Source organism: Embiotoca jacksoni, unplaced genomic scaffold (genome assembly GCF_022577435.1).
Source record: "Embiotoca jacksoni isolate LCO1_2020_lvr unplaced genomic scaffold, fEmbJac1.0.p SCAF_12, whole genome shotgun sequence".
Classification (NCBI taxonomy): Eukaryota; Metazoa; Chordata; class Actinopteri; family Embiotocidae; genus Embiotoca; species Embiotoca jacksoni.
Genome location: NW_027185252.1, coordinates 3012501 through 3037772, shown reverse-complemented (window position 1 = coordinate 3037772; position 25272 = coordinate 3012501). Strand labels below are relative to the sequence as shown.

At 45.3% G+C, this 25272-nt stretch overlaps 1 protein-coding gene across 1 annotated transcript in view; it reads left to right on the top strand.

Moving 5' to 3' along the window:
* The first annotated feature begins 2124 nt into the window (after positions 1-2124).
* The window catches only part of peli1b (pellino E3 ubiquitin protein ligase 1b), a 34915-nt gene continuing 11767 nt past the window's right edge, over positions 2125-25272 (top strand). Inside the window, 2 exon segments of the mRNA XM_069144229.1 lie at positions 2125-2582; positions 23482-23843. Coding sequence (XP_069000330.1) covers positions 23761-23843 — 83 coding nt within the window. The 5' untranslated portion in view covers positions 2125-2582; positions 23482-23760.

Below are 25272 nucleotides of genomic sequence, written 5' to 3'. Positions count from 1 at the left end.
AGGGTGAGTCCTTGAACACAGGTTCAAGTGTGTACATGCAGTGATACTAATACTAAACCAAAGGTCAACAACAACAATATAAAACAAGAAAAGTTCCCCTCTTCTTTCCATTGTATATAGAGTATATACTCTATATAGACATATTAAACATACTATCCTTACATCGTTTAGGTTTGTTAAGCTTTCTGCAGTTTATATATATCCTAAGTATATTTATACTGAATTCTGAAGTCCAAGTACTGTATAACGTAATATTTTTGATAAATATTAAACATCTTTTGCCTGTGTAGCAGATATTTTACCGTATATAATACTGTTAAGTTGGTTTCTCAAAAAATGATCATCTCTAGAAAGCTGCCATACACCAGTTAGACCAGCCAGTGAGGTCCACCCGGGCTGAGACTCCAAGCACTCATGGTATGTGAGGTGTTTTCAATGAAGGTGAGCATGAAAGGGTGTGCGAGAAAGAGAGAGTCATGCACGTCTGTGGGGCATAAAGCTCACAGACTCACATCAAAGTGGAGGCAGTAAAGCAGAGGAGCTGCTGACGGTCTCACTGGTGCTCGAGTCCAGTTCTTGTTGCCGTTTTCTACAGTATATGTCAAATCCAATCACTTTACTTGCAACAGATGTGGTCGTTCATTTCACCCGGAGGTGGGCTGGAAAAAGAACTTTTCTCAGGGACTTTTCCTGAACTCGTGTATTTATATTAAAATTTATTAGGGTCCGAGCACCGAAGGTGCGAAAGCCCTGTGGTTATTCAAGCGATTATTATTATTCTCTGGAAACAACTGCATTTTTGGCGGCTTTATCATACTCAAAAACTCATGAAAATTGGTACACCCATCTCTCCCGGTGAAAAAGTTTGTATTTTAGTGGATGTGCGAGTGGGCGCGGCCAAATGGCTCGGTAGCGCCCCCTAATCAGATGGCCCGGCAGCTACATTTACGCACATGCACGAAATTCGGTGGACATGTGTATCACACCGAGACGTACAAAATTTTTTCCAACGCACCATTACGTCAACTTAACAGGAAGTCCGCCAATTTGAATTTAGTCGCCATTTTCGGCGATTCACACGTTGTACTTTAACAAACTCCTCCTGCAGATTTTGCCGGACCGACTTGAAAGTGAGTCTGTGCCCTCTTAACATGTTTGGAATTAAAAGTTATCAAAAGAATTTGTTTTTGTCGATCGGTGTGCCCGTGGCGTGGCGGCCAAAACACGACCCAAAAAGTCATACAATAGCATGTCGTCCAAAAAGCGACCCAAAAAACGACTTTTGGGTCACTTTTTGCTATAGTATGACTTTTCCTTAAAGTCATGTCATGTTTAAGGGGGGGGGGGGGAATTGAACCACTAACCACTAAGCACTTTCTCTAAAAGATTCCTCCAGCTCCGCTGTCACAAGGACAGATACAGGAGATCATTCCTGCCTACTGCAATAAGACTGTACAATAACTCACCTCTGGCAAAATCCATCAAAGTACAATAACACGGTTGACTGTGTTTCTAGGTTTGTTTGTATATAATATATATAGATATATACTGTACTGTATATATATATGTTGACTGTGTTTCTTGGTTTGTTTGTATATAATATATATAGATATATAATGTACTGTATATACTGTGCATTTTATATTTTATATTTATATTTTTTACTGCTATTTACTGCTATTTTATTGCTTTTCTATTATTCTATTCTATTCTATTATTTTATTCTATTATTTCTATTATTATCTTATTGCTTCTGTATGCTGCTGTAGCGGAAAAAAAATTTCCCCTCGGGGATTAATAAAGTAAATACCTACCTATTTGGGAGGCAACAGCTCACTTCACCACCAGTTGTGTATATAATATATATATAATCGTGGATAGCAGATATACACGTTCGTATATAATACATTTGTATACACTGTACTGTGACAAACCTTAGGCTCACTGCATATACCTATATAACCCCTTTTCAAACGCGACTCCCAAAAAAAAAAAAAAAAAAAAAAAATTAAACTCCATGTCCCAGAATCCTTTGCGGTGACGTCATCGTCTATCTCCCCCCTCCCTCCCCCCTCCCTCCCTCTGTCTCCTCCCACAGCGCACGCTCACAGATCGGCTCCGTGTTTACGTCGAGATGCTCACAACAAAGGACGGCGCGCCGCGGACAGGCTGTCATTTAAAATAACGCTCCGTGGATAACCTCGTCTCGCGAGTGAACGGGTTTTTTTTTTTTTTTTTTCCCCCATAAAACCCGCCCGGCTTTACGTACATATCAGGTTTTCTTCTTTTTGTTTTTGTAAATTTTTTTTTTTTTTTTGTATGTAGGTGGTTGCGGTTTAAATGTTTTTTTTTTTTTTTTTTTTTGGTTGGGTTTTCTTTTCCCTTCTGTTTTGAGCCGGTCGGGACGTTAAGCTAGCTTGCTAGCCTCTCAGCAAGTTGTAGGAGGGTGGTGGTGGTGCTGGTGGTGCTGGTGGTGTATGTGTGTAAGGGGGTGAGAGGGGGGGAGGGAGGGGGAGAAGCTAGCAGCCCTGACCGACCCTCCGGAGGCTCGGGACAAATAAGAGGACTTCATTCATATCGCGGTGAGTACGTACGTGTTTTTACAAGCCACCTGACTTCTTTTATTTTTTTTTTCTTTTCCTTGATAATAAAACAATTAAAATAAATAAAAAAAAAATAATAAAAAAAAAGCGATAGTAGCGCAACGACGGTTAAACGCGACCGTTGGTGCGCTTAAATCAGCGCGAGCCGGCCGGTTCTTCTTCTCCCGACTGTCACCTGCTTTGTCCTGCAGACGGATCCGAGACCGCGAACCGCGAACCGGCCCGGGTCGTTAACTTTTACCTCGTTTTGGTTAACGTGCAAATCACCCAGCGGAGGGGGGGGGGGGAAGTCGAGTCGATGCAGGCACACACACACACACACACACACACACACACACACACACACACACACACACTCACTGCTGCAGCTGCAAACTGCTGATCTTCAGTGTTTTTTTTTTTTTTTTTTTTTTTTGCAGACGCGCACGCGCACACAGATGCACCTGTTTTGTCTTTTTTTTTTGTAAATTTTTAAAATTTTTTTTTATCTCATTGCAGATCAGAAGCTCTGTAAAGGTAAAAGCTTCTGTTCTGGCGTGTGCGTGCGCGTGTGCGTGTGCGCGCGGAGGCTTCAGAGATGCAGGTATTACTTTACATCACATCCAGCCCCGCATGCTGACCTGTCACAGGGGGGGGGGGGGGGCTGAGTGGGGAAAGGGGAACATTGCCTGATAAGGAATTAAGCAAATACACTGGATGGACTCTGCCATTACCAAAAGCTTGATTGCCAGTTAATGACCCTCCCTCCACCCTCTTTTCCCTCCACCCTCTCCGCCTCCCTTCTGCTGTGTCTTTTTCACCTCCTCCTCCTCCTCTTTGTCTTTTCCTCATCCCGTCTTCCCGTCCCTCAGTCCGTCCCGGTTTGTAGGCGATGATGTGACGAGTTGGGTTGCCGATAGAGATCTCCGTGTACTTCCCTTTCCACCGTGCTGGAAATGTCACAGAAAAAAAAAAAAAAAAAGACATGTTAACTCCGTCTGCTCCACCAGGACGCCCCCCTCCCCCCCCCTCTCCCCCACCACCCTCCCTCCCCGGACTGATTCCCATTTTCTGCTTGTCAATGATAATTAATCGTGAAACTTGAGCGGTATGAAACGTTGGTCACTGATCGTGGCCCGTGCATTTTGTCCTCTCACCGGCTTTACATATTTACAACCCCCCCGCCCCCCCCCTGCAGGGCTGATTTGTGCTGAAACAGCACTTTCAAATGAACGTAAGGATTCAGCTGAAGCAGTAAATAGAAAGGGTAGCGCTTGCAGCAAAACTGCATCAGACGTCGGTGTGTATTCGGAAAGTTACACACGGTAGACCATAATGGATGTAGCTTTCATGCTTAACGTGATAACGTGGAGTTGCATTTCCCAGACCTTTAGTTAGAAAGAAGCAGAATAAGAAAGTAGATTATAAGCAGCTGATAACATCAGTAGAGGCCATGTGTACATATGAAGGGCAATTTCCTGCAAACATAACTGGTGTATTGCACTTCTTTGAACAGTGGGCCCAACAGATCTGAATCTGGTGCAGAGATCTGTCCAAAAGTCAAGTCTTAACCCAAAACCCCGGACGGTGCTACCCTGTTTTAAGAAAGAGTCAAATTGGGCTTTTAAAAAAAATAAATAAATAAATAAAAAAAAAACAATTATTTCCATGCTGTACTATTTAAAGTCTGTATCCTCACAGGTCCTAGAAATGGTTAAAACTCCTCATATGAAGATCCAGTGTTTGTTGTGCAACAGGGGAGAGCGCAAGTGTTGCATATACACGTTTGCACATTAGCTCAGGGTGTGTTGCCTGCAGGCCCCTGTGTGTGTGAGTGTGTGTGTGTGTGTGTGTGTGTGTGTGTGTGTGTGTGTGTGTGTGTTTATATGTGTGTGTGTGTGTTTATATGTGTGTGTGTTTATATATGTGTGTGTGTGTGTGTGTGTGTGTGTGTGTGTGTGTGTGTGTGTGTTTATATGTGTGTGTGTGTGTTTATATGTGTGTGTGTGTTTATATGTGTGTGTGTTTATATATATGTGTGTGTGTGTGTGTGTGTGTGTGTGTGTGTGTGTGTGTGTGTATGTTCTCCAGCACGGTTTAGAGTCTCAATTTCAGGGAGGAAACCTGAGCTGATGGTGTCAGACGGGAGTGCAGATAGAGCTCTGATGTCTTAATGGAGGCTCAGTGCTGCCTGTATCCTTAGTAACCCGGTCTGTGGGGACACAGAGAGGCCTCCCAGTCTCGCCCGGGTTTGGACACGCGCAAAAAAACAACAAAAAAACAACAACCCCATTTCACTCAATACATTTAAATGTTGTTTTTTATGCAATTAAAGGTAGATAGCGTCAGAAAGATGTGGTCTAGCGGGACCACGAAACTTTTAAATCACTAACTGAATTACCAAATGTGCTTCCGGTCAGTCTGATAAAAACGCCCCTCAAGATTCAGCAGTATTGTTATTGCATTCATATCCACTTTTGGGATGAAGATATGCTGAATCAATCCTGCAGTGGTTTTTTAATTTTTTTTATTGGACCATTGGAGCCCATGTGTGAATTATACGACAGTAAACCAAATTTTTTTGTCATAGAGCAAATGGAAATGTTTAGAAAGTCGGTTTTGCTCATTTAAGAGTAAAAACACACATTTAACACATTTTATACCCAAAAGAAGTGCTAAAAAAAAAGTTACTCCAATAAACTCATTTAACGTTTTGCGTGTGGGCGTTGAGCTCTATGTCTAAATAATGTGTGCAATAGCAGGTTTCCTTTAATCACTACTGCAGTTGAAATTATATGAATACACTTTTAAACTCATAACGTAAAGCAAAAACGGGCGAGTGGAAATGCAATAATTAAGATTTTGAGGGGGAAAATGTAGTAATTTTCTCGAGCTAAGCGTTAACCGTGTGGAAACCCTCTTTTAACACTGTGTTCACTTGAAGCTAAAAAGCATTCGGTGGTGAACATCTTGATGTCGAGTGAAAATATTTTAGGTTCAAACCAACAAATCAGCAAGCAGCTGTGTGTTTTGCACCCTTTTAAACCTTAATGATACGGTATGTGAGAGGAGACTTTTTTTTTAACATTTTTTTTTATTTTTTATTATTCTGTGTTTGCATTTATTGTCCGGCGTGCTCCTGCCTGCGGTGAGCAGTTTAGTCGGGGAGGGCCGGGTGTAATCGTTGCAGCTGAGCAGCAGCAGCAGCCCCCGCCCCTCCCGCCCCCCCGCTGTGTACGCGAGAAGCTTGGCACGCTCGTCCCGGTCCGGCTTTACTCTCTACTGGGCTGGTAAACAGGCTGAAGTTTGTGCGGGGAGATTACGTCTGTCATGGAAAGTGGGTCAGACAGTGGGCACGATTTTTACGGCCTTGTTTCTGCAAGGTAGGGAATAAACGAGGGTGGGGGAGGGGAGAGGGTGGTGGTGGTGGTGGTGGTGGGGGGGGGGGGGGGGGGGGCGCATCGAACCGCCAGCAGTTTTCCACAGCTTTGCTTTAAGCAGCCTGTCCATGAGACGTACTACTTCAAGCAGCTGAGGGGACAGGATGCTCTGTTGTAGGGCTGTAAGGACACATGTGCTCAGTGTGGGACTTCGGTTTGCTGTAGGACCCCTCTGCCCCCCACCCCACCCCCGAAAATCTCTACACCGGAGATGGTGAGTGCAGAGTTAGCACAATCCACAAAAGCTACGTTTACGTTAATACACTCGGTTGAAATAACCCAGAATTATCCTTTCAAGCTTCGGGAGGATTTGTTGCTCAACCCAAAAGTATTTTCCGTTATCTCCGACATGTGTTTCTACTACTGTGGGTGAACAAACGTCTTGCTTGTTCACGCTCGAGTTTTTGCACCGACTTTGTAAACAATCACGCAGATTAAAATTCAGCTTGCGCCATATCTATACGTAACTATATAACTATAGCTATATAACGATCTAATTACAGTTAACATCTCGATGAAACGTGCGTTTTAAAAGTGCAAGTCGAACAGATTTCACGCTGAAACGTACAAGTATGAACTTGGAAACTACTGCGTATCCAGAAAAACAAGCAGCAGCTCGAATCCCTACATTTCCCTCCAGATTATTTTCCGGTAATGATGAAACGCTTCCTGTATGTCGCCACACGTCTCCATAAATTATGTAAACGCAGGTTGTTTAGAAATCAGTCTGTTGTAAACCACCGTGAATTATGGATGAACACGAGCTGTTGGACTGTGAGGATTGCGTAGAGAAGGCGGGGGGGGGGGACAAAAAAAGACATACGGGGACGGAGGAAGTACACCCGCACAATCGCTGGACACAAATTGTACAACGATGCGTGTTTCTTTTTCTTCCCGCGAGGGTCCACCTTCCTCACCGCTCCTCCTCCTCCGAGGAGACGCTTCCTTACGTAAGGAGCCATTTTAGTACCATAACGGGCGAGTATGCCCCCCCCCCCCCATTTTATTCTATTAGAATGAAAACTACATTTCTAATTTGCCTCGCCGCCTCTCGTTTATTTATCTTTCAATTACCCAGTTTGTTTTTGTCTCTCGCCTCACAAAGACTTTCTCTCCCGCTCGAGAATACTTCGCCGAGACAAAGCGAGGGCAGGGAGAGAGCGGACGCCGAAACCCGGCGAGGCCGTTCGGCTCCTTTCGAAAAAGCTGTCGGGGAGGTCGGCGCTGTTTTGGGCAACTTTATTTATTTTAAACGGCACGCAGTTGAATTGAAATGAACAGAATTTGTGAAAGTTGGTGGAGTTCTTGTGGGAAAAAAACAGTTAATGTCAGAGATGGAGGAGAGCTGAAACACGGTGAAGAACTTGTAGCACTTTCATTTTTAATTATATGAATGTAAAAACAAAACAAATGTTCTCCAGTGTAGCTTCACTGGGAGAAAAGGAAAGAGGAAAAAAACAACAACCCACCCCTTATTTTTATAGTTTTATAGTTTATCGATAGTGGACCATGGCGGGGACACGAGGGCTCGCTTCATTTCATCCTCGGCAGTGTGATGATTTGCAGACACTTAACGGATGCATCGTTCAGCCGAGACAGAAAAACAGGACCGCTGGGTTTTTCTTGCAGCCGGACGCCGGTGACGCTGCAGCGACCGAGTAAATGGCATTTTCTGTCACGTCCGTCTTTTCAAAGAGTTTCTAACGACATTAAAGCGGAGTGACGTCTGAACTATGACTTCACTTCCACAGCGTCGGCCAATACGTCCCAAAATTAACTACGTTTCCTGTTTCACCCCCCCTAATTAGATTGATGTGAGGGCAGGACCTCCTGACAAGTCATTTCTTGTGTACAGAAACGTCCCAGATGTAAACCAAAGCTGGCCTCTCGTAAAGGTCGACTTTCTTGGTTTGTCACCTTTCTGTTTCAGCCGGTTCTTTTGATGATGTTGTTCTCAGACTCAAACCGCAGCCTGTTGCTGAGACGGTTCTTTTCTTTCCTGTTCGCGTCGTCGGAAGTCTTCACTTTTATGTGCAGAAACTGAAAGTTGCATTCGAGGTCAGACACATTTTCACTTGTACACAGGGGCCTGTAATTATCAACCCCCCCCCCACCCCCACCACCACCCCTCACCGCCCCTATGATCATGCTTGATCACCATTTCCTGCTTCCCTTTCCAACCTTCCTGCCTCTAAATGAGCCAGTGTGTACATCATCACATACAGACGGTTGAGTGTGTAACCGGTTGGCCTCCCCCCCCCCACCCCCGGGGGACTTCTGCTCTTTCTGTTAATGCAGAGGGAGACTGCCAGTAATTGCTGAAAATCCATAAAATATTCAATCTTATGGTTTTTTTTTTCTTGTTCTCTCAACAAAGCCGACGCTGGAAGTTTCTGAGAAACGAGTCAGAATTGATCACTCTTAAACGGAAGCGATGCCGCTGAAGCCCTCTCCGCCCGTTTCATTCGTCCGGTCAAGGGGCTAATGATTACGAACCGTGACCAGGTGCAGCACAATTAGACCCACAACAACCCCCCGCCCCCCACCCCCCCAACCCTCACCACCACCACCACCACCACCACCACCCGGGGAAATGTTTTCTTCTGTAATAATGACTTTTAGATGAGCTTACGAGGAATCACGTACCGCCGATGTTTCGCCCGCCGCCGTTGTTGACAGCCCCCCCCCCCCATCGACAGCTGCTAGACCGCACGACCCAGTTAACCCATACCGAACCTCTGCAGCTCACATCTGCCCCTGAAATCAATAACCTCGCACCGACAGTGAAGTTCAACTTTCTCACTACCACAAGACACAATATTTTCCCCACGAAAAAGATGACGACTGTGCAGCCGAAGAGGGAAACGACCACCCAGAAGTCAAAATAATGACGAAGAATGATCATAATTCGTCATAAAAACTACGATCAGTCATAAATTGTGTTCATGTCGGCGCTGTAAAAGCTTCCAGCCGGAAAGTGTTTCACACACGTTAGATGTTAGATGGAGCGGTGTGTACAAAAGATTCCTCTTTTTATTCCAGCGCACGGCAACACGTGCCGTCGTTCATTCGTCAAACAGTCGTAAACTGGCAAAAAAAAAAAAAAAAGGGCTGACGTGACAGAAAGCGGAGAGAAATGTGGAAGGAGCAGATAATCGCCGTTTCGGCGTCGCTGCTTCTACTTCAGCCCTCTACGGCGTGGCTGCGGTGACGCGTGATGTTCAGCCGCCATACAGGTGACGAGTGTTTCTGCACGAGAATGACACGCCGACCTCGACGACACCTCCGGTGAAGAGGTTTTATTGGACACTTTGGTCTTTTATTTCAACAATGCAGCTCTACAAACCTGCTTCCTAAATGTATTCAAGTGAGTAACGGCAGTTTAAGAAGGTTGCATAATTTCGCCGACGCGGATGAATCATCTCGAGCTCTGACACACTCCGATTTCTACTCTGCTGTTTGCTCGCTCCGAGGAAGGTCACATTGAACGTTTTGTACATCCGGAGATGACATTTGGCTGCATGAGCACTCGGCGTGAAGTATTACTGATGTTGTGGGGGCGGGGGGGGCATGAATCTGTTTACGTGTTGTGGGGGACTCAAACTTCCTTTTGGGAGCAAAATAGCAAGTCAAATCAGTTTTCGTTTATTTTGCCCAGTTCCACAAAATCCCAAATTTGCCTCCAAAGGGTTTTACAATCTCTGCAGCACACGGCCCCCGTTTGTCCTTTTGACCCTCGATTCAGCTCAAAGAAAAACTCTCCCAAAATAAAACCTTTACCAAGAAATAACCCCCCCCCTCCACCCGCCCCTCCCGCCCCCCCCGGATTCTCCAGTAAAATCAGTGTAATGACCTTTTTGAAGTGATAGAATTATGTTTGATAGCATGCCTGTGTACGTCCCTACACCTCCATGCGTTTCAATGTCCTGCCCCGACGTCCAGCCGCCGCGTGTCCTTGAGTGCCTGACTGCACACGTTTCACCGTTAGCCACATGCGTCAGCGTCTCACCGCCGGGTTTCCTGTCTTCTGTGTCTGCATCTGCGATCGTGTCCTTTTTGGTTTGTCCGAGTCCTTTTGCTCGGGTTCGGTGTGTTGTTGCACGTCCACCGACAGGGCTGTTTGTTGTCGGTGCCTTTACACCGGACCGCGTTCCTCCTACTGAATCATTGATGAGACTGTAATTCGAAACACCAGCCCTCTTACCCCCCTCCCTCCCCCCCGCCCTCCTCCGCCCTGGAAACTGGAAAAAAGATAAAAGCAACCGTTAGTTACAAAGTGGACAAACTGTCACAGTGATTTAAATGATTTTTAAAGTTGTATATCAGCTTACTTTAGCACAGACTTAACTGAAAAAAAACCTTTTTGTTTTTTTGTAGAGAAGAAATGCTTAAAAATTTGATGTGTTTGGTGTCTCAAAGTGTGAATATTTGCATATTTTATCGTCATTGAAATGTCTTTGATGTTTTCGGCTGTTGGTGGAAGTTGAAATGATTTTCATTGTTCTCTGACACTGTAAAGACCAACTGATTAAGCCTATTGACCAAAACACAATTGTCGTTAGTTGCAGCCCTAAAAAGTTTTACTCTCGTCTATTGACGGCATTGTCGTCTTTGGTGTAAATCGTAGCAACGTCATCTAATATGAGACCGTTTTCTGGAAATGTCTGACAAATAGTTCAGAGTTGGTGGACAGATTAGAGCCCCTGATGTCAAATTCATTTCCTCCGGTCACCAGACAGAAAAGGATTTACAGTTAGATCCACTTTTTGGAGAACGGAGGCTTATTGTAATGCTTCATAATTTAAGGCAGCCCAAGCTAGATGATGGGAAGTCTGATTCACATGAATGTTCCAAACGTTATTCATAGGCATATAAAAACAAAATTTAAAACAGGAACCACCAGTTTTTAATTACTCTTTCTAAGACACTTTTATTAGACTTCACAGTGGAAAGAAGGAAACACTGGAATGACATGACACACCACTCATGAGTCAGATTCACCTCTTTACAGTGTATTGACATGTTTTCTGGTCCACTTGGTGTCTGGACAGTTTGGACCTGGACACAAGTCCTGTGATCGAGGGCCTCGGGCTCCAAACTGAGGACCCTGTGTTGGTGGGAGAGGTCCTGCGTCCCGGATTGAAAGGCAGATGCCGGTCTCCTGTAGCCTCCCGAGCAACCGCCAGATTGTTTCGATGAGTTCATTTAATTCTCAGCAGGAATTTGGCGCCGAAGGGTCCGACTCCAGTCTGCCTTTTCTTTTTAAGGAGCGGCGGGCGGAGGTGTGAATGATGCTCGTCCTGGGAGCACTTAGCATACTTTTGAAGTTTGGAAAAAAAAAAAAAAAAAAAAAGTGTATTTCCCTTAAGGGGAATGGCGCCCTGGTCGGCGCGTCATGTTCACGGTTGAAACCGGTCACAGAGGTGCGATGCGTGTCGACTTTTAGCCGCCGTTAGTGGGACATTTCGGACGCGTGTCCTCGCGGGTTTTGGTTGAAGCACGAAAAGGCTTTCGATGCCATCTTCGCCATGTTCGCGTCCGCTTTCGACAACCCAGCTCGGGTTTACATTCCTCACCGCATTTCTAATGTTCCGAGTCCTTTTCTTGACCCGCTCCGCACATTTCACGCCCGGCTGTTCATAGCTGATGAGCGCGAGTATTGTTGCGGCAACGCTTCCTCTGGTCAAGTGCTCGGCATCCGGCCCGAGTGGATTATTCTAATCGGCCTTGTTAGCGACTGCTCCTTTTTTCCGTTATGGTCGGAGCTATGAAAGATCCTCTTAAAAGTAGCTCGTCGTGGCTTAATATCGCCCACTTCAGAGTCCACGTGGACTGTGTTGGTAACACCACATTGGGAAGCGGTCTGCTTTGTGTACAAGTTTATAAGGTCTCTGGTGTGAAGCTAATGGTTACTCCAGAGAACCCAGACACCGCACAGTGTGGATGTCTTGTAATAAGTTTCCATTAAAAGAGAGGAAATTTAACCCACCACGCGGAGAAAATGAAAGATGGGCTGCAGCTGATTAATTTTTTATTTGCCGTATTAGAGAACATGTGCGCGCCATCCTGAGCGAGCAGGATGTTCATCCACGTTTTGTTGCGTTTGGCCGACTCTCTCATTGAGAAAGAATTACACGATTCAGACAAACGAAACAAAAATCAGATCCACTGAAGACAGATATATATTTTGTGGTCATCAAATTGGCCTTGTGATTATGTGGCCTTATGCAGCTTTAGGGAGTAAATATGATGACAAGACTTGGAAGCTTCGACTCTTCTTCCACCAGAACGTGTTTTGTCTTCAGAAAATGTAAGACATCCCAGCGAGCTCTGGGAACTTGCGGTTGCCATTAATATCAAGAAAATGATTTACTGTCGTACTCAGTATTTCCATCTACAGCCTCTTTACACTTCGACTCCTCTGCACTTCAGGGGGAAATATTGTTTTACATTTACTCATAGATTCTGATTAATAATACAACAAAACTACTTAAAATTGAGGTCTACAGGTGATATAGGACTCTACCGCTCTAGTGGAGAGTTTACGAGCCACCCGGCGGTACATAAAGTAGTTCAAACAATCCATTCTGCACAACGAGTATTTCCACTTTCGTTACGTGAAGTATATTTTGATGCAAATACTTTTTCCGAACGCTTGAGTCTCTCTTGTAACAGGGTGTTTCTACGCCGTCGCGTTCGTTGCCGCCGCCGACTGCGTCTCCCTCCTCTGCGCCCGACCGTGACCCCCCGCAGTTGAAGTTTTCCGGCCGACGGGTCTTTGCCGACGCGAAGGTCGTGTCGGCGGCTCGTGACCGGACGTTGAATCTCGAGGTGAAGCGCACGGCCACCTCCCGTCTCCGCTGCTCCGTGGCGCGACCCTGGCGTACGGCGGGCTCCCGTCCGTCCCGGCGTAAATACCGCCACGCGTCGGAGAGCGCCTCCGGGGACCGGCGAACGTGAGAAGTGCGCGGCTGTCCGTAAGTGGGCGGGGAATTGGGACTTCCTGTGTGCGTCGACACGCCGACTCGGCGTAAATCCCTTTTGAGCGGGCTGAGCTGCAGGCGTGTCGGAGGGTTAGAAATGGTTCTGCGTTCCCGATGAGAGTCGTCGTGTGTTCAGATTTTTAGAATAATCGGTTAAATAAAAAAGAAAAAGGAAGATATTTTTTAAACCGTGCACACACTCGCATGTTAAATGCTACGTCGGGTTTATTTCTGTTGTCGAAGCGACCCACCTCAGCAACACGCGTCAGGGATTCACACTCCGGTTCGTATTAGTAATACGGTTTTGTCTGTGTGCGTACACCCAGCTGAGCTTCAGGAGATGTAATTCACGCTACATTTATTTTCTGTAACATTGCACCAGCCAGTAAATTTCCCTGTCATAAGGTCCTCTGCTGCTTTATAGTTCCTTTGGATGGAAAGGGTTTTCGTGTGCCAGTACTCGCTGTGGGTTTATTTTGACTCGAGACAGAAAACTGGAGATCTGGTGTGTGAATGGAAATGAGCCCGATCGTTTCCCGTCGGAGTCGGGACGGACAGTCGCCAGAGAAGGGGAGAGATTGGGAAGCTCGCTGCAGGACATATCTTGTCAAAACACGTTCAAAAAAAAGAATCTTTATTTTCATTGAAAGAAAAAAAAAAAAAAGATTTCAAAATGGAGGTGGCGTTGTAGCCCTAATTCTGAAATCCGATTCACACCACCGAAAGAAAGTGTGAGCGGGATGGAAAAATGAACACGAGCCGTTTGCCAGATTCGAGATGATTTTCTTTTTTTCTCAAAGTGTTGTCATCCGGTCCGTTTGAAAGACTGTGAAGCTGCCGGCCGCCGTGGCGATGAAGATTTTTACTTCCAGATCATCTTGAGAGTGGGGATCGTCGTTTTCTCAGTCCGTTTAGAGCCGTTTGATTTTCAGTTATTGTAGTCAGTTATTCAGGTTCTGCGTGAGCGGCAGTGTGAAAGTACGTCGTTAACCCATCTGCAAGTTCACGATTTGAGCTATTTGACTCGATTCTTATTAATTTTCTAATAATTAATCTAAACAAAGCTCGGCTGCTTACAGTGCTGAGCCCGGGCGCCCGATATACCAAGGGGAACGAATAATGCACATATAGGCTTAATACACTTTAATCCCACTGGTTATGAAATTTCTGGAATATCATGGAATTCTTAAAAAGTCACAGTATTTGATCAAGTCATGAATATCATGAAAATTTGTTTGCAGCACGTTAAGATTTTAGTCGCCATTTTTCATGTAGTATTATTTCACTTCACTTCAGTAAAGACACTCCAGAAAAATGTAAACTTCAAGTGCTTCGGCTACAAACGATGACTTCAAAGACTCGGCGTTAAGAGTAAAAAAAAAAAAGAAAAAAAGAAAAGTATTCCCGTTAATTACATGTCATGAAAATTCTGCTTTTTAGTCAGTGAACTTCAGGGAAGCGTCAGAAGATTTCACATTTGACTTTGAGTGAAAACCCTGTTCAATACATTTTGTAAAAAAAAAAAATGACTGTCAAAAAAAAAAAAGGAATATTCTCCCCTCCACCTCCCCATCCTCTTCCTCCCTTTCTCTTCACGTTCTGTGTTGATGCCAAGTGTTCGTGCTCATTGATCGCACGAGTTTGAGTAGAGGGTGAAAAAGGAAAAAGGAGAACACGCGCCTCCTCGCGGATCAGTTTCCGAGTCATCGAGCGTCTCATCTTCACTGTGTGCAAACCAATCCCTCTCCTCTGACCCGACCGTGCAACTCTACACACCGGAGACCGGACCCGGGGCGTCTGAAAACCGGCTCACACAAAAGCTGCTATAACACACACACACACACACACACACACACACACACACACACACTTCTGTTGTATCAGGAACCCTCACAGTGGATTCAAATCCCTCCGCTCAGCCTCCCACAGTCGATCCGGAAATCTCCAACATACGTAACCATAATTTGTAGTTGTGAACAGCTGATTCGACTCGTTATTCAACGCCGTTCGAGTGAAACTGTTTTTAGGACGGACGCCACTTACAAGGATGAGGTTTCTGGTCAGACCCGGCCGTCCTCCCTTTCTCCTGCGATGATAAAACCTCCGGCGTGATGTGCTGCACGATGCTCCGTTTTTAGTCACCGTTTGGAAAAAACAATGAAAGACATTCCAAGAAACTGTAGGAAACTTTTCACCTCCTGCTCCTTCCTCCTTAAACAGCCCATAAACAGATGACTGATATCCAGATCCATAAAGCTTTTTTTTTTTTATTATTCATGTATTTTTTTACCTCTGCCATCTGCATAAAACTTTAAATGTTGGTTAACATTTAGTTGTAATCTGCTGTGGGTTTCAGTGCCTTGCTCAAGAGCACTTTGGTTGCTATAATAGAGAATATCCGCGGAAGTACTCGCTTTGGATGAAGGGAAGACCGGACGGACCCACAGGTCCATGTGGGTTAACGATAATTTGGCATTTTGTCCCGCCCCTCCTTCACTGTGATTGGACGGCCGGGTAAAAAGCAAAAGTGACGAGCGCAGCGTTTTCCCCCAAAGTTAAAAATGTTTCAACGCCCTACACAATGTTTCAACGCCCTACACAATGTTTCAACGCCCTACACAAAAAAAAAGCGGTGAATGTTCAGTGCTCGCATTCAGCGCCCAAAAAAATAGATGAAAAAAACAAAAAAAACAACAACCTCTGCACTCAGGGAAAGTCACTTTGGTGGACGAGGGCCCTAATCCAGTTAGACCAGTTAGTTATGGGAACGGCTGCCCCACCAGCCGCTGCCTTTGCAGCCACATTTCAATGTATCTGAAAACACAAAAGCTCACAATAAATTTCGCGTTCTCACTGAGTCAAACATCCCGCCGAGCAGCTGGTGTTTGTCGCAGGAAGTTGAGGTTTGTGATCGGAGGTGCTGACGTGGCGCTGGCTCCCCTCACACGGAGGTCCTCTCGGAGGGAAAACCTCAACTCGTTATCAAGCTGAATGCAATTTTCTTTTTTCTTGTGCTGCGTTTGATTGGAGACGTTTTGAGGCTAAGTGCAGATGCCTAACTCCACCCTTCAAGTTAACGGTGGAGCGTCTAACTGAGGTCGCTTTGTAGTGAAGTCTGGAGTCTGTTTTACCATATTAAAATAACCTGTCGCTCCTCAAAGGCTTCACCCCGTCACCCCTCACTGATTAGAGGTCTTAAAGTTTGGAGTTTATGGCTGTGAAATTCTGACAAAAGTACATTTTACAGTGTACTCTCCCTCAGTCGTGGGGTAAAGTAGACCACTGTAAAAAAAAGACCTTTATTTTCCCATTAAAACGGTTCAATATTTTTATGTTACAACTTATGTTTGTTATTTAAACTTATTGCTTAATTGTTTTCTTTTAAGAAATGTCCATTTTATATGGAGAAATATGTGTTTTATAGATATATCTAAAATTTTCTACCAATAAGATTTATTGGGTGAAAGCACATTTCAGTGCATCATATGATGCCTGTTGCATATTGTTATTGCAGTTAAAAAAAAAATAAAAAAATCCTGGATATCGTTGCGATAGAAATGCTGCTGTACCACGGACGCAGACAGGAAGCTGGCGGTCACGCCGAGGCGGCAAAATCACCTCCTTTCCTTGAAGTCTCGCTCCTTTCCTTCGGGGTGGGGGGAGGGGGGGGGGTGAGTTCGAGCACACGGACATGACTCGTCTCCGCCGGCCAGCTGAAAGACTCACCCTGCTTTTCCAAACAGGACACGGGTGAAGTGGGCCGGCGTTCCTCTCCGAGTGGGATTCTGGACAAAGGAAGCTTTTGTCGGAAGAGGCCGAGGTCGGTCGGATTCTCAGCAGCGTGAGGTAGATCAGCTGAGCACGCTCGCTCCTACCGTCTTTTGTTCACGCTGAGCTTCACATTAAACCTCCGTACAGTCGACCTTTCTTTACCTCGCTGGGGTTTGGGGGGGGGGGGGGGCCGACACGGAGCCTCGTTGTTGTGGGCTCCGCGTTGATGCCGTTCTTAAATCAGTGTTGAGGTTGAGGGGTTCAGGTAAAATGATTAGATGGACTAAACTTTGAAAATATAAGGCTCGTATCTGCAGTCAAGACAGGATCATACGCGCTGGCAGAAGCACCTAAAACACAACCAAAACCAAAACGATGAAATAAACAACAATGAATCAACAAATTGACCAAAACAATTCAACATAAAACAACAGAGGAATTTAAATCCTCGGGGGTCTGTGACAGAACTGAGGTAAATATCGAGCCTTGACTTCATTAAAGAAAGTTCGTCCACCTCTTAGTTTACCGGTTCAGTTTACTGTTAAAACATTTCGCCGCGGTGTTCCCACGCTGACGGGAAATCCCTTCGGTTGTGCGTCTTCACTGCTGTAATATAATTCTTTACGTAAACTGGGGTTAGCACCTAGAAATAAAAAAAAACCCTGACCTCAGCGAGAGGATGTCGAAACGGGTGATAGCAGGTCGTGTACGTCACCGACGTTACAATAAACAACTACCTTTTCCGTCGCTGCACTTTTATAATATAGTATTTTCATTTGTCGTGTTTTTCTGACGTTTGACTTGTAAGAATCATGTTTTTTTTTTTTATTGACTTCATTGTCCGTCATCTGTGATATGAAAACATCAGGTTGCCAAACAGACGGTGGTCGGAAGCAACGAGCACATGTCCTGTCGCTGTTTATAAAGTCTGAGCGCCCTGCTGCCAACTGGACGACCAGCATCTGGATCACAGCGGAGCAAAGTTTACCTACCTGCACCACGAGCCTGTCAATCAAACAAGACACGCCCCCCCCCCCCCTTCATTCCCCCCCCAAACATGGCGCTTCTTGCGGCCTAATTTCTAATTAATGATGGGATTATTTTCAGATGGATCTCTAGAAAACGAATAAGAAGGAGAGACTTCTTAGCAGCCCCCCGCCCCCCCCATCCATCGTCTTATCAACTGTTTGAAATAGGGGGAACTTGTTTGTCAGGGGATGCAGAGATGAAAAGACTGAAGAGGAGGGAAAGGCGGAGAGAGACTTTCTGTTTTTGGAAAATTGTTGCTGTAAGCTTCTGAAGAGCACGTGATTGTGCAGCTCAGCAGGAAACAGCTGGGGAGCTCAAAGCCTCCTGCATACTCGTCTCGCTCGTAAGAACATGAAAGGTGCGAGATGCCTGAAAGCCTCAGTGTTGGAGGATGTGGTGAGAGACAGTAATACCGGGATGATTATCTGATGACCTGCTTCAACGAAGGGCTTCGACAGAGATCACAGCAGCCACAAGTTGTGAGATGAGCTTGTTTTTCTTTGTTGTTTTCCCCCCCTCCGTTAGATTTCTCATGCTTTGCTCACACACCCACGTTAACACATCTGTCCTCCGCTGTCAGCCGACATTGTGCCGGCATCTAGTTTTACCCCGCGAGGCAGAATATCAGCGGCCTCTTTGAGGGTCATAACGAAGGACCTGGAGGTGTCCGAACACGTTCTGGAAAACAGCTGGTCAATTTTGCTGACGTGTGATTTTTTTTACCGTCCCTTTTCAGCAAAAGAAACACGAGACAAGCCGAGTGGGTTGGATGTATTTTCAGAAAGGAATTTGTCTTGGTGCAAAAATACAGACGAAGGAGCAAATGTTATTAAATGGCATCAACTAGAATTGTAAACCTATTGTAGAATCACCACATTTTGGCCAAAGAAAATCCCTAATTACGTAGCGTTTTCTACTGAAAACAGAGTCCAGCGTTTTGTTTTCTCACTGGGCAGCAGGTGTGCTTCATATTAAATTGCTCTGCGTGCCCAGGAAGCCAGAATCATGTCCTCCTCTCGGCGTCAATGCCAGGCATCTCTGATTATTTATTGATCCGATGACCCACTTTACCAGAAGGATATCATTACCACTTTCCAGTAATGAAGATGCGGCACCATGCAGGAGGTCCACAGCTTTCTATTTTTCTACCGAATCAAACTTGTGTCCATCGTCTTTACAACAAAGATCGTCCCGGTGTGCACCCGTTTCAGCCAAAACCACTTAACGCGCGACAACTTTATGAAGCTCACCGCCAAAATGACATGCTAATTGTTCCCTTTTTTTTTTATGCCCAGTGTAAAATTGGATTAAGGCTAAAGACTCCCATGTAACATTTTTTGAGTTGGTTTATATTATGTTCCTTCCCTGGACGTTTCTGTGTTGGGAATTGAAGGTTTTAATTACATTTGGACAAACGGTTTGAAAAGCATCGCAGCTACAAAATCAAGAGTTGTAACACCCTCACAAATATTCCTGATATGTAGGTGTCGTGTTGTCACGACCTGCCTTTTTTCCTTCGGGCCGAGCGGTAGACTTTGCAGATCGGCTAACGCCGTAGTTGCCCCATCCGAGTCCCTCTTTTGGGTTAGGGTTAGGGTTGTGTGACCCTGTTAGAGTATATCCTGACCCATTTTTTTGGTTCTTGACCTACAAGCCGAAAAACACCCACTCCATAGTCAAGTTGTTTGTTTCCACGCAGGCGTGCCTTGTGATCCTGAAAGTGTGTCACGCTTCAATTTACCATAACAGCAGCCTTCTCGGGCATTAACGCAGCCTCAAAGTCAACATGAAAGCTCGTGGCGGAGTGAATATGACACGGTGGATTGATGCCGGCTCCGTTTTCCCTGGGCGCGACTGCCTCTTGCTCTTTGGCATGTGCTAAATAGGACAGTTTGACATGTTGCACTGCAGCGAAGTTGGCGATGCATAAAAAAAATTTGAAAAAAAAAAGAAGCGCAGCTGTTGCCCTGCCTCCATGCTAACATGAAGTGTGTGTGTGTGTGTGTGTAGTCGTTTGTCACGTGAATGGCAGGTGTCGTCCGCCCCGGTTTCCCACGAAGGCGTCGGGACCGTGTGAGGTTGCTGTTCTCGCTGTCAGAGTCCGTGACCCCGACCCGGCGGAGTCGGCCTCGCCGAGCTGCGGCCCCCATTGTTGTAGCGCTGTGTGTCTCGGTAGCTAAGCAGCAGTTGGCCCGCGGCCACGCCGAGCTCTGTGTCATGAAGAGCTGCAGAGGCCGGCAGCTTAAGTCAGACACTTAAAAAAATTACACGTACACACCCGTACGCGCGGCGCATGCGGACGAGGGAAGACGGCTTTAAACAATTACCTCACTTTCCGGGCCTCGGCCAACTTAGCGATGAAAAATCAATATTACAAAATGCAGGTTTTCCTCAGCGGAATCCTCATTTGAGGAAATAAGAAGTTTCAGCATTTAGTTTAAGCACAATAAAGCTGCCAGAAAATTCAAAAGATCAATTTTGATGGTATCGTATTATATCACGAGTATATTTAAAGGTCGAGTGTGCAGGATTTAGGAGGCTCTATTGGCAGAGATGGAATATAATATTACTTCGAAGCATTCTCTTTACTACCTCTTAAATGTTTTATTGAAAAGTGCAGTCCGTGGTAAACTTTATATGTTGGGTGATGTCGTTGAGCTACACGGGAGAGAGCAAATATGAGAATGTTAATACTGTTAATTTATTGATAACAGCAGGGTTGAGACAGAAAGATAATTCAGCTCTCCGGTGTTCAACAAACGGACCCGGAGCACCCAGAGCAATGTTTCCTTTGTCTTCATGTGTCTGGATCCACAGGTTAAAAAATAAATAAAGAAATCTATTCCTCGGCAAGTCAGCCAACAGTTTCCCTCGACGCTACTGACTCTGCACACGGGAGCGTTGTGTTATAATGCTGCGTGTGAATTGGCCATTTCAGGGCGAGTCGGATTAACCACTTCTGAAAGGGAAGCAGGTGGCCCTTCGGCTTACATCTAGATTACGTCGCTGGTTTCTGTCAGAAGAAGCTGAAAAGCTTCGCAGCCGTCCCCACCACCTGCCGACCTCCGTTAAAATGTCAGCACGCTGTTGCCGGAGGAACTAAACAAAGTGCTCGTCTTGAACGTGTCCAAAACCTCGGTGCGATGTTTTTTTTTTTTGTTTGTTTTTCCTACCCGTGTCACTGCTGTTTCACCTCCCCCCCCTCCCCCCCCCTCCACCCTCCCTGTGTTTCGTGCATCTGATTGTAGTTCGCAGCCGTGTTGAGGTGCGATACACTAAATATAGCTCTGTTGTTATCAGCGTTTGTTAACAGGAGAACACGCTTGGGAGCGAGATGCGAGTTAAGACTCGGCGTCACCTCTCCGAGTGTGAGGCTGTGAAAATATTCAATTTGTACCATTGTGTGGGGGGGTAGGCTGCAAGGTACGGGACTCAAACCAGGCCAGTTAAACCAAAATAAACTGTTTGGATCGGACCTTTTAAGTGTTCACTACAATCCAAAGATTCCTCTCGCTATATGCTATAATATTTACGATGTGTAAAAAGCTGTGCCGTTGTAAGATTTTCCTTCATCAGATAGAGTGGAGACTTTGTTGTGTAGATGCAATCTGGAAACTCCGCAATACCCACAAGTGAATCAAAACTGGTCAACCTGTACTGAAAGCTGGTGTCGGTGTAAACACCCTGTAACTTCCTGTTTCTGCGTGGGAACCGCTTGTGCTTATGCATCTAAAATGCGGTGCAGCGATGCCCTCGCCGAGCATTGTGAGCTGGCGGTGTGAATTTCAGTCTGCCTAATGTTGTGGGTGTCGTAACATGTCGTACGAGCCTCAGAGTACGTTGTTGTTGCTCGACATTTAGAAGACACCAGGTGACGGTTGTTGATGGTTTCATAGGTCTTAACTGTTGACATCCATCCCTACGAAATAATTCTTCACATTGTGTGTGAAATCATCACTTGGAAAATCTCCTGCACAAAGTTCTCCCACTCGGCGTAATGGGACTATATGAGCCTTCCTGCCCCCCCCCCCCCACCTCCCAACCCCACCTCCCCCAGCCCGCCCTCCATCCCCACTCATCATCAAAACCCTTTACTTCCTATCCTTTCTTAATGTGTGGTTTTGCATTGTCTTAGCTGATAGGCACTCTGGGAATTGAAGTATTTTGCGTGATGAGGACGAGTGCCCGGAAGTGATGAGGTTATTGTTTGGAAATGTTAGCTTGGCCTAATTATATTGTGCTTTTTTTGTCTTATGAGTGGGAGGGGGGGGGTGGGGGTGTGATACACTGAACAAGAAAGGTCATGACTTAGACGTACTGATCTGCCTCAGATTGCAGTAACAGGAAGTCCATCCTCTCCTTTTTCTCATGCCTTCTCACACACGCTGTCTTTCTCTTCTCCTTTCTGAGATTTCCTGTGTATTTTGAAAGCCGGGTTTAAATGCTGACTTCAGAAAAATGACTCAAAACATAACTACACAGACAGACACTCACCTCACTCAGGAAGACAAAGTCACTTACACTTACACTAGTCCCCGATGTAAGGATGAAGAGCATTTGAAACTTTGCGGGATGAAGCGTGCGGTGTATGTTTTCCACCGTTACCAATCCAAATATATTCGTCATAGTCAGGCTATGTCAGGATAATGGGCATAGTTTTTATTTTTTTTTATTTTCACAATTTGAAGTGCCTCTTATCCTTCTGCTTCGGTCCCTGAAACTGCATACTCCCGTATCCCAGTACGTCCCGTCCCTCCCCATGTAAGCTCCCTGAACAACCAGTAGGAGTTGGAATACATTTACTAAATTTGGACGAGCAGGGTACTTGAATTTTAATAACTAGTTGGTTAATAATTGCCGCATTAAGGGGACGAGCATAAAAAAAAAAAAAGCAAAACGTAGCATCTATCAGGGATTTTGTTTCAGTTACTGATGGGAGACATGAAATGCAGTCCGGGAGGTCCAATCTGAAGAACAGATCCATGTTTGAACACCAGAACTTTGCACAGCATGAGACAGGACTTTAAAATATCTGTAAAGTCATCAAAGTGGTTTTCATTTTCATCTGTCACCACGACGACCATGAGCCATACAGCGTTGAAATCACAGAGTAATCTACCGGGACTGTGCAGCTACATGTATTTCAGCTTTGTACCCAAAGTTTGTGGGAGACTTGGGTGCACGTGGTCCACCCACAAGGACGTGTTTGATTCAAAATATGCAATTTCAAAAAGTTTATTTATTCACCATTATTTTAACCATATGTGTGTAAAATGTAGCTAAAAAACATGGAAGAGCAAGTAGTACATAAATTACACCCAGAAAGTTTAAAGACAAAACCTTTCTACCAAAGTTTGTGGTCTGTCTGCTTATTGATATTATCATAAAATGTCTACTTCCTGGACTAAAACTGCGGTACTCGCATGCTCACTTTAAATCACATCTATTATTCTGTGGAAGGTTTTCAGGAGGTAGAATCTAACCCAAAAGACGGAATGTTTTTTTTTGTTGTTGTTGTCGTCATTAGAAACTGTCAGTTTGAAATAAAATACCATGTGGAATATACAGATATTAAATGTACAGATAGAGATTTCTTTTGAATCCTGCTTCTTCCTGTTCGGCCAATCTCGAGTAAACCCACTAATCTCAGCGGTAATCTTTTTTTTTTCTCCGCAGGGCGGGACGAGTGTTGCTGCGAGAGACAGGCACATGAAGCATGAAAGGGTGGAGCTGAGGCTCAGCTGACCCTTCCCCTTCCTTCTCCTCCTCCTCTCCTCCCCACCTCCCCCTCCGTGCTCCATTCGATCAGCACCTTTCACCCCCCCCCGCCCTTCCCTTCCCTCCCCCCCACCCACCCACCCCTCCTTTCCCGTTCCTGCCTCCCATCACCCTGTTGGATCTCAACCCGTCGTTCCTCCCCTCCGCCTCCGAAACCCCGTCAATCAGCCGTGCCCAATGTTCTCCCCGGAGCAGGAAAACATCTCCACCACCGCCTCCACCAAAGTGCCAGTGAAGTACGGAGAGCTCATTGTGCTGGGGTAAGCAACAAATCACCGACACTCATCACGACATCCAGAATACACCGCCCTGAATTTGTTTCACTCTTTTATTGGTTCATCTGCGGCAGTAAATAGGTTTTACTGGAAGACCAAGATAAAGTACCGGTCTCAGAGCCACGGTTTGCTTACAGTGTTTCCATGACAACTATCTTATGGCCTTGATAAGAAGCCGGTAGAAGGAACTGTGGGGTGAGATGCTCGTGATTTGATCGCGTTTTTGGATTAAACAAGCAGACGCAGAATAATATCGTTCGTCACATTTCCACGCACTTCAATCCCGTAAACATCACGTGAAATAATTAGTTGGAAGTTCTTTTTAAACGGTGCAGTTCAGAAACTACGAAAGTTTCCATCCGAAATGGCCGACGCGCGACGGCCCCGGCCGCTCAGGCGTTTGTTTCGTTGCCTTTTCTTGCCTCACATCAGAGGAAACTCTCTCTGGGTTTGGGGTGATCAAACCAAACAAAAGGATTTGATGACGTCACAGTTGGTTTTGGCTCTATCAGCATTTCACAGGAGAAGTTTTGAGTGCTGGATTCGGAGTCACATGAAAATCTTACCTTCTCTGTGTGTGTGTGTGTGTGTGTGTGTGTGTGTGTGTTTTCTGGTTTGAGTTGCCGCGGCGTATTTTACTGAAGGCAGTTACTGAAACATGCATTTTTAAACAATTAGACAGTTTTAATTAAGACACACTGTGAAAAACACGATGCATATCCTCCCCGGGGGGGTTTCCTGTTCTGCTTTTCGATGGCACTGCAGGAAATAAGACTGTCGGCAAGTAAACACAGACGTAAACAAATTCAAATTATTCAATGAAATGGGTTTTGCTAATGTTTTACGAGGAAGACAAAGCATTTGTTGGACCTTTTTAGAAGGTCACACACACACACACACACACCATGTGTTTTGGTCATATTAAATGTAAGCATAATTTATGTTTGTTTAATGAACTCCAGCAAACAGGAAAGTTTTAATTACCCCCATACAGACAAACAGTGCGGCACACAATTCGGTTTATATTTGACCTGACTTTTTATTGTTCTTTTGTTTACACTGAGTGCCAAAGACGGCACTTTGTAATTAAAGAGGTAATCACAGCTTAAGAACAATGGAAATGGTGGTGACAACGAGACCAAGAGTCCCGCAGGAATATACAGCCAAGACTTAGAGGCACTCCGATTGGTCGTTTAACAATCAACGACAAGCATTCAAACTGGGATGTGTTACTAGAAAGCAACACAAACGGCGTCGACATTTCTTTCGTCCAGTCCAGATAATAAGCGGCGTCGGAACGGAGTATTATTTTTTTTTTTTTTTTGGGGCGGTCGTGACGAATCGCGTCGTTCGATACGCTGCGAGATGAGATCGGTTTTGGCCGACAGCAGCCGGCGGAGACTCGTCTGAAATG